Source organism: Canis aureus, chromosome 1, assembly GCF_053574225.1.
Source record: "Canis aureus isolate CA01 chromosome 1, VMU_Caureus_v.1.0, whole genome shotgun sequence".
NCBI classification, from domain to species: domain Eukaryota; kingdom Metazoa; phylum Chordata; class Mammalia; order Carnivora; family Canidae; genus Canis; species Canis aureus.
In genome coordinates this window covers 118,111,456-118,120,606 of record NC_135611.1, presented here as the reverse complement: position 1 = coordinate 118,120,606, position 9,151 = coordinate 118,111,456, and the positions used below count along the sequence as shown (strand labels likewise).

The following is a 9,151-nucleotide window of genomic DNA, read 5'->3' as shown; positions in this document are numbered from 1 at the left end:
CCCTGGGGGGTTGTTACGGTTGGCCTGGGTTGAATAAAAGCCCCGTAAATGTCTGTATATCTAAATGCAAGGCCACTGTGATGAAAGATTCAGGAAACAAAGTTGGCGGAAGTTGGTCCTGCAGGCTGAAACCAGTCCTTAGAGGTATTTTGTTGGACTTGCATAACTTTTTAAACCTACACATTAAAAAAAAAAAAAAAAAAAGTCTAGCCAAATTTTATTTTATTTATTTTATCTATTTTATTTATTTTAACTTCTTTTTTTAAGTCTTCTCTACATCCAGCGTGGGGCTCAAACCCACCACCCTGAGGTCAAGAGTCGCAGGCTCCAACCCACCGAGCCAGCCAGGCGCCCCTGAACCAACTTTTCATATCGGGGATTCCGTGTAAAGATTCGGGTTCCTAATATCAATTGAAAATATAACAGCAATTGCCTGGGATGGTGTGGAGACTATCCTTCATGTCTTTTAATTATACTTATTTTGAAGTAGGACATTTTCAGAATATAAAAATTCAAAAGGTACAAGAAGGAGGCGTCTCCTTTGGTGCCAGCCCCCCAGCCCCTCACTAACCAGAGTTATTTCATTCATGAACAAGTGTATGCAAATACATTCTCCACGCCCCCCAAAGGTAGCATACTCCTATATATCTTGCTTTTTTTCTGCACCCATAGTAGCGAGTTGTCCTCTCTGTGCACGGAGCTTGTTCCAGTCGTTTGGGTGGCTGCCTTTTTTTTTTTAAGATTTTATTTATTTATTCATGAGAGAGGGGGGCGGGGCAGAGGGAGAAGCAGGCTCCATGCAGGGAGCCCGATATGGGACTCGATCCTGGGAACTCCAGGATCACGCCCTGCGCTGAAGGCAGGCGCTCAGCCCCTGAGCCACCCAGGGATCCCGTGGGTGGCTGCCTTTTAAACAGGACAATAGTTCTCCCGTTTGCCCAGCTGCCAGCGCGCCCTGTGGTCTCGTGCCCGTCCTGCTGCACTCGTTCACAATCCTTGCCAGGCCCCCTTGGCATCTCAGTTTGCAGACGCGGGCCCAGGTAAAGGACAGTCCAGCCCTGAGCGCAGGCCTCTTCTCCCTGATGCCTGCAGTTCCTGCACTTCCCAGCAGAGGGAGACACCACCCAACCCCCAAGAGCACCTAGGGGGTCTTCCCAGGGACATTGCATCTTGAAAGTCTGGGCAAGAGAGTCTGTCTTCCCCGAGACAAAAGACCCCCTTAGCTGCACTGGGATCATCCCCTCCAGGCCTCCCTTGACTGTTTCTGTCTCCCCCTGAACCTCCCACTTTGATGGAGCCTCTCACCCCGAGTGCCCCCTCCACTCCTTGTAGGGACTTCTTGATGGGAGCAGGGCGGGGGAGGCCTTGTCCTAGTCTAAGGCCTGGGATTGAAAAACTGCCTGAGGGAGCCACATAAAGAAAGCATGTATCTGGGCTTGCCTTCCTTGCTTCCCCAGCCCTTCCTGCTAGGAAGTGGGGGGGTCCTTTCTCCCTTGCCCTGCGGACAACCCCCAGCAGACAACCCCCAGCAGAGTCTTGACCTCGGAAACTCCCTTTCCCCATCCTGTACTCCGCACTCTCCCTGGCCTGGCTCCTGCAGCCCTCCTCCCTGCCCCGAGATGGTGTTGGGGGTCGCCTGGAGTCCAGCTGGTGGCCAGTGCAGAGCCACCCCTTTCCTGGCCCTGCCCCTCCCCATGACCCCAATCCTCCGCCAGCCACTCAAAGGCGCCTTGTTCTCCATCCAGCCCCCAGACAAAAGTCCCTCTGTCTAAAAAGGCAGAATTAGGGGGAGGGGGCACCCCAACGAGGACCATGTGGGGGCCTACACAGACCCCAGCCAGAAAGAATGCCATGAGGAGGAGGGGCAGGAGGGGTGAGGGAGGGAGGGGGCCTTGCACCACTGAGCAATGGCCTTATCCGGAGTGGGAGGCAGCCTCCACCCCAACGCCCTCGGCCTGGACCCAGGCATCTGGCTCCCAGCACCCTCGGGAAGAGCCCGAGCTAGGAAGGTCTGCCGATGCTCAGAAACCAGTTCCCAATCTCTCCAGGGCACGTTGGGCACTTGGGAGCGAGGTCATAGTCTAAAGCCCGAAGGCGCCCACCTTCCACTCCTGTCACCACCTTCCACCTCATGACCTTGGTCCTATCAGCATCATCTGCTGACCCTCAAGGGGTCGGAAGCAACAGGAGATCTGGAAAGGGACTTCAGATATCCTGAAACTGCCACCAAGCCCTCCTGGACCAAGTGTAGCACACAATCTAAGTGATAGACATGAGATTATCACCCCAGTGCCTCGCCTTCCCCCCACCATTCTTCCAGACAGAAGCTTTGCTGTTGGAGACCTCAACCTTCTTCCTTCCAGGTCCCTTCCACGGGGGCGAGACATTGAAGAAAGCCCCCTGTCCTGATGTGAGGAGCAGAATCCAGCCCATCGTATGCCCCCTCCGCCTACCTGAGGCTGCTGTGACCTTGGGGACCTCAGGGAGCACCCTGGCTGGGAAGAAGGATGTGGGAGCTGTCTCTTTAAGAGCAGGAATGGGGTGAGAGAGCCCCAGAGCTTTAGGGAGTCCGACTTGTTCTCTACCTGCCCAGGTTTGCCTAGGGCGTGGCAGCTGCGGATAAAGGCAGGACTCAGGCTTAGCAGCTGCATTCCCTCCCTTCTCTCCCAGAACTTTCCAAGCCTTCTGGGGAGCCACACAGGTGAGCGGCTGGGGTCCCCTCCCTCCAACACCCTCTTGGCTCTGCCCCCAAACCACTCCAGCTTTCCCACTGATCTCTGTTAAAGACACTAACTAGAACTTCCTCCTTGCAAGGATTTTTCCGGGGAGGGGGGGGCAAGGAGCAGGAGGCAGGAGATTAGACAAAGCATCTTCCATTGGCCTGATCGGGGGTCCCCCTGACCCTGATCATTCTGCCTTGAGGGGACTGGGTGAGTGAGCTGGGACGAGGGTAAGGTCCACATGTGGAAGCGGGGTGCCTGGGTGGATCGCGGGTGTCAGAGTGGACCAGAAGCATCTGGGTTGGGCGTATCTGGGTGGACAGCGTTGGAGAGGGGTGCCTGGGTGGACGGGGGTATCCAGGTGGATCAGGGCCAGATTGAGGGTATCAGAGTGGATGCGTGGGTGGCGGGGTGGACTTGGGGTATCTAGGGATTGAGGAGTGTGGGTCCTGGAGCTTCTCAGGAAAGGGGATGGTGGCTTCCTGGGGAAGCTATAAAGTGGGGAGTTGGGTAGGAAATTCCAGGGACATGGGGGAGTCATTCTGCGTGGGCTTGATGGCCACCGTCATGGAGAGGCCAGCAGAGCGCGGACGGTGGAACCGGCCATCGCACTGGTGTTGGGACCTGCAGGGCAGGGAGGGAGCCTAGAGGGGTGTGCAGAGCCCCCATCTGCAGGCTGTCATCATCTCCAAGTCCTCACACCAACTACAGTCCCTTCGGGAGCAGCTCAGGGCCCCTTCCAACAGCAGCCTGGGCCGGGAAGGGAAGGTGAGGGCAGCCTGCACTGCAGGAGAGCCAGGCTGGAAAGTTTGTCCTGGGGCTGGGGTGCAGCTGAGATCACCCTTAGGTCTCCCCTGTGCCGGGGACGCCTGGACAGGCCCTGGGGATGGGGAGTAACAGAGCCCTCACAGCTGGGGGGACTTGGTGCATTCCATGGGAAGAGGTTTCAGAGCTGGGACTCTGGGCCCTGGGTGAAGCAGACAGCACTAAGCTGAGTGAGCAGGGGTTACAAGGCCGTGGCAGCAACGTGGGGTGACCACGGTGCCAACATCATTGAGCGGCGAAGATTCTATGAGTGAAGAGCTGAGACCAGTGCCTGGCATGGGGTAACCGCTCAAGTAGGCCCTAGCTCTCACTACGCAGGCATCCTCTCGGGTGACAAAGCCTCACGAGGTAGCTTTATGTATTATTTATTTTTTAAAGATTTTATTTATTTATTCATGAGAAACACAGAGAGAGGCAGGGACATAGGCAGAGGGAGAAGCAGGTTCCATGCAGGGAGCCCGAGGTGGGACTCGATCCCAGGACCCTGAGATCACAACCTGAGCTGAAGGCAGATGCTCAACCACTGAGCCACCCAGGTGCCCACGAGGCAGCTTTAGAGGATAGGTGGTCCTCCTACAGACCTGCGCCCTGAGCCACCAGGCTGTCCTGCCCACACACCCGCTCCAGCTCTTCTCCCCAATCTCTGGGGTCCTAAATGCCTTAGTAATGCTCCCCAAAGCTACGGGCCCCTTCCTGCAAGAAATGGTTGCATTTGAGTCCACTGTAGGGGGTTAACCGCTGAGAGGATTGCCAGGACCTGAGTGGGCACAGGGACAGGGAGGAGTGTGTGAGAACAGGCAGGAAGGAGAAAGAAACTCGAGGTGGGGGTTACGTGGGGGGTACGAGAGAGATGGGTGGTTCTCTTCAGCTGTAGAGAGGATCCTGGGGATGGAGCAGGGAACGTCCAGGGGCTCAGTGAAATGAGGGCTGGGACAGATCACCTCCGGGGGTGCCAGGGGGTGCAATGGGTGAAAACACAGCAAGGTCGCTGGGCAGTGCCCAGCACAGGATGGGTCGGAGGACAGGCGAGTTCTGGCTGTCAGCATTTTGACAGTGTATGCTTTTGGCAGCAGGGCAGGGGCAGGGGCAGGGGCAGGGGCAGGGGCTGGGGCAAGAGCAGGGGCAGGAGCCGGGGCCGGGGCTGGGGCTGGGGCTGGGGCAGGGGCAGGGGCTGGGGCAGAGGCAGGGGCAGGGGCTGGCGCAGGGGCTGGCGCAGGGGCTGGCGCAGGGGCTAGGGCAGGGGCAGGGGCAGGACAGGGGCAGGGGCAAGGGCTGGGGCGGGGGCAGGGAGAGGACATGGGAGGGTGCACAGAGAGATGGGGCTTATCTCAGGCACTCAGGATGGGGGCAGGGTGGGCTGATACCAGACCAGGAAAGGGACGGAGGGATTCTTTTTGCTGCACAGCCCTATCTGGGGAAAGAGGAAATAATGGCTGCCAGGAAGAGCTTGGCAGGAGCTGGGGCAGGGGCAGGGGCAGGGGTAAGGGCTGGGCAGGGGCAGGAGCTGGGGCAGGGGCAGGGGCAGAAGTGGGGCAGGGACAGGAGCTGGGGCGGGGCACAGGTAAGGGCTGGGGCTGGGGCAGGGGCAGGGGGTGGAGCTGGGGCAGGGGTAGGGGCAGGGGTAGGGGCTGGGGCAGTACAGAAACCAGGGCTTCCAGGGTTGTGGAGACAGATGGGACTGGGGCTGCAGCCAGGTGGCTCCTCCCTGCTCTGGCCCCCCCCCCCCCCCCCCCCGCACCTCCACCACCTCCACCCCAGGCTCCAGTGCTCTCCTCTGCACATCCTGCTCTGAGCAGCCTAAGGAGCCAGCTCCGGCCTGACCCGGGGCCCAGCCCAAGGTCTGCAGAGCCCGGGCAGGGCGGGCAAGCTCCGAGCTGTCTCTGGGAGACACACCCGGGAACCCGGGCCTCCTGCCACCTGGCTCCCAATATCCCGTTTCCCAAAACACCCCGAGGCCCTGAGAATCCTGAGTGACAAACAGCGGCTGCAGAGCCAAGCTGCTTTAAATCCTGCTCCCTGGCAAGGTGACCCTGCGCACCCATTTTAACCTTTCAGGGCCTCAGTTTCCCCAACCGTAAGATGGGGTTGGCAGCAGACAGCGCCTCCCTCTTTTGGTCACCAGGGCGATTCCCGTAAAGCCCCAAACCGGTGTCCAGTGAGTTATTACTGCGGCTCCTTGCCAGGTCTCCGTTGTCGCCCACCCCACTGTACTCTGCGGCTCCTTCTTACCTTCCAGCCGGGGGGGGGGGGGGGGGGTGGCGGGGGGGGTGGTTAGTGCCAGCCTTTCTGCCCCGGGACGAGCTGTGTACCCTGGGTGGGAGCAGAGTAGGAGGGGATCGGGAACCAGAGGCCCTGCTAAAGCTGGACCCTCCCCACCCCCCACACCCCTCCAGGCCAGCTCGCTGACATGCAAGAGGTGGCCCTGAGTCTGCTCATCTTCCTGGCAGGTGAGCACCTGTGCCCCGGGCCGCCTTTTCCCCAAACCCCTCCACTGAGGGGTGGCAAAGCCCCACGTGTGTGTGTGTGTGCGCGCGCGCGCGTATGTGTGTCTCTCTCTGGTGCTTTCTGCCTCCCCTGTGGGGTGGTGACTACCCGGACAGCATCTCCTTGAGGGGGAACCGGTGGCTGCAAAGTACACACGGAGACAGCGGCTCACACTGCTGCAGAGTCACCGTCTTGAGGCCTCCTTGATGGGACGGCTCAGCCCTGTGTGCTGTGTCTTTACCACCTCCCCAGCACCTTATTAGGAGAGGTAACTGGGAGCTTAGTGGATGCAGCAGCTACAGGAATCCTCAATTTCCCCAGCTGTAAAAATGAGGACAATACTGGTCCGTACCTAGTACTGTCGTCGTGAGAATGATGCAAGTTAGTATGTGAAAAGCGGTTAGAACGGGGCCTAGTACGGAGTAAGCACTATGTGCTTGTGCTTTAAATATAATTAAAACTGATTAATGGCCCTTTGACAAAAAGAACAGAGCTTAGGGCCAGAGCTCAGGTAGCCTGCTGCTTCTGGCCAGAATGTAATCCTAGTCCTTTGCTTTTATTGTATTTTTTATCCCTTACATTAGGCAAGACTGGCATTCCATTCAGGGTAGTGATGGAAAGCTGCATTTCTTTGAAATACAGTGTATTGGGTTTATAATTAGTAATTTGCTCTAAAAGGAAGTGGTGAGCACCCACCAGAACAGGTGCGGTGTGGACGAGGCTCTGAGATGGGAACCGGTACCATCTGTCAGCGTGACAAGAATGTTGCTCCGTTTCTGCAGGAGGCAGGGTTAGCCAGGTGTCTGGAAGCACCAGGTGGAGGGGTGGTCCAAAGACACCCCGAGTAAAACTGATTTAGGGAGGCAGCATTCGGGTGGGGCTCACAGGGGTGGGGTTGGGGGGAAGTCCACATCTCCTAGGTTGGGGCCAGACCCCTGTGCCCTCAGCAGGTGTGTGTGTGGGGGGTGACTGTCCACCAGGGGACCCTCTCTCAAGGCCCCCGAGGCTCTGCGGCCCTGCTTGCCGGCGTTGCTGGGGCCAGCATGGCCATCCCCACTCCTTCCCGCTTCTCCCAGCAGGCCTGCCTGCCCTGGAGGCCAACGACCCAGAAGGTGAGTCGGACAACTCCACCGGGCTCGCCCCCAAATTCTTCCCCGCGCCCCTGCCCTCCTGGCTGTTGTCCTGGATTCATGTTCTTTTTTTTTCTTTCCTTGCAGATAAAGACAGTCCTTTCTACTATGGTGAGAATTAGTGCCGCTGTCTCCCCGCCACTACCCCCCTCCCCGCACCCCACTTTGTGCCAAGGGGCCCCCACAGGTCGGGCAGGGGTCTGATGTGCGTGAAACAGGGGTGAGGATAGGAAGAGGCAGGGATGGGGGGCGGGCACTGAACTGTCGACAATAATAAAAGGAACGAGCCCTGCCAGTCTGGTCCTTGGGAAGGTTCCCTTCCAGCAGGAGAGACGCACACAGGAAGCCAGGCGGTTCACAAGGAGCCGTTGTTAGGGTTCAAATCCACTGCTGGGAGGAGGCTCGCCTTGCGACAACCGCCTGGGTGGCCTCCCTGCTGTTGCTCAGACACAGCAGACACACTCCAAGCCTCCAGACCTTTGTGCCTTCTGATCCCTCTGCCATGGCCCCCTGCCTTGCCTCCTCGGGTCCCTGGCCAGAGAGGCCTTCCCTGACCACCCTCCCTAAAAGAGCTGCCCTCTGACTTTTTGTTCCCTGGCTCTGCTTATTTGTCTTCAGACAGATAAGCTTATCTCCACCTGACCTTCCATTAAATCTCTTATCGCTTGTTTGTTGGGTAAAGGGAGGGCTGGGGGGCTGCTGTCCTCTCGGCTCCGTGTCCCCAGCTCCCTGCCCGTCATAAGGCGCCCGATACCTACCTGTCGAATGGAGGGAGGTTGGGCTGGGGAGGACACAGGCAGGCATCGATCGCCTCCTCTGGGTTTCTCCTAGACTGGCAGAGGCTCCGGATCGGGGGGCTCATCTGTGCCGCGGTTCTGTGCACCATCGGCATCATTGTCCTCATGAGTGAGTGGGGACCCTGGTGGCTGAGCTGGCAGGGCAGGGCTGTGGGTCCCCTCCCCCCAACGGTTCCTTCTCCCCCAACAGGTGGGAAATGCAAATGCAAGTTCAGCCAGAAGCCCAGGTAAGATGGGTTCCCTGCTGCCCGCTTCACAATAAGCAGTGAACACATTTCACCGGTGAAAAGAGCTAAATCTTGCAGAAAGAGGCCTCCCAGCTCTGCCCTGGAGAATTCCCGCCACTAAGATTTCCCAGGTTTATTCTTCAGAGCTGATAGTCTTCAGAGGGCCCTGAATCCTGAAAAGCTTTGCTCCCATTCCAGGAAAAATAGCCAGGAAGCTATGTCGGGGCAAGCTGAGAATCCTCTAGGCTTGAGGGAGAGGACAGGTGGGTGGATACAGATCTCACCACTTTTCTTTCCCTAGCCACCATCCGGGGGACGCCCCACCTCTCATCACTCCAGGTAAGACAGGAACAGAATGGGCGTGCAGGGAACACAGGATGGGAGGGGTGGGCGCGTGGGAGTGTGCATGCACGTGTGCGCACGTGCCTTGGGGAAAAAACTCCATCTGCTCTCACAAGCGGACCCATCATCTCTCCCAGGCTCTGCCCAGAACTGCTGAGGATGCATCACCCAAAAGGACATAGAGGTCCCTTCTCTTCCCTCAAGTCCTGGCCCTGAACAGGAGCCCGGACACCAGGATAGAATTCTCCTTTCTTGCCTCAGACCACCTTGCCAGGGCTTCATCTTACCTCTCTCCGGAGGGGTCTTTTTGTTCAATTTGTATCCTTAACATTGATCTCGCCTCCTGTCCAAAGAGCCTCAAGACTCCCTATGTGTACAGGGGGGTGGGCTTTTGAGGACTGGAAGGTGGATGCACACTGGCAGCTGGTGCAGAAGCTGGAAGCTGAATCTCCTTGTTGGGAAAAGCCCAAGATCTGCTGAGTGGCATGCGGCCCACCCTCTGCCTCCAAAGCTAGGGGAACCACAAGCACAATTTAAGATTTTTCTAGTAGCCAAATGGGGGACACTTTGGGGGGTGAGAGCTCTAACCAGATGCACTGCTGGGACGTTCAAGGGGACACTGAGAC

The 9,151-nt window shown here is 58.0% G+C and overlaps 1 protein-coding gene across 6 annotated transcripts; it reads left to right on the top strand.

Annotated features, from left to right (window-relative positions):
- The first annotated feature begins 2,558 nt into the window (after positions 1–2,558).
- Positions 2,559–8,877, top strand: FXYD3 (FXYD domain containing ion transport regulator 3). 6 transcript variants are annotated; one of them, XM_077855079.1, is made up of 9 exons: positions 2,687–2,701; positions 5,601–5,700; positions 5,939–5,992; positions 7,106–7,141; positions 7,247–7,270; positions 7,991–8,065; positions 8,147–8,183; positions 8,485–8,522; positions 8,663–8,877. In XM_077855079.1, the coding sequence occupies exons 3-9, from the start codon at positions 5,953–5,955 to the stop codon at positions 8,680–8,682; spliced, it is 270 nt and encodes an 89-aa protein (XP_077711205.1). In that variant the 5' UTR covers positions 2,687–2,701; positions 5,601–5,700; positions 5,939–5,952; the 3' UTR covers positions 8,683–8,877. The 6 variants fall into 6 exon arrangements, with proteins under 6 accessions (XP_077711174.1, XP_077711196.1, XP_077711212.1 ...); XM_077855070.1 differs by lacking the exon at positions 5,601–5,700 and having other exon boundaries at positions 2,583–2,701; XM_077855086.1 differs by lacking the exon at positions 5,601–5,700 and having other exon boundaries at positions 2,586–2,701; positions 7,109–7,141.
- Positions 8,878–9,151: the final 274 nt, after the last annotated feature.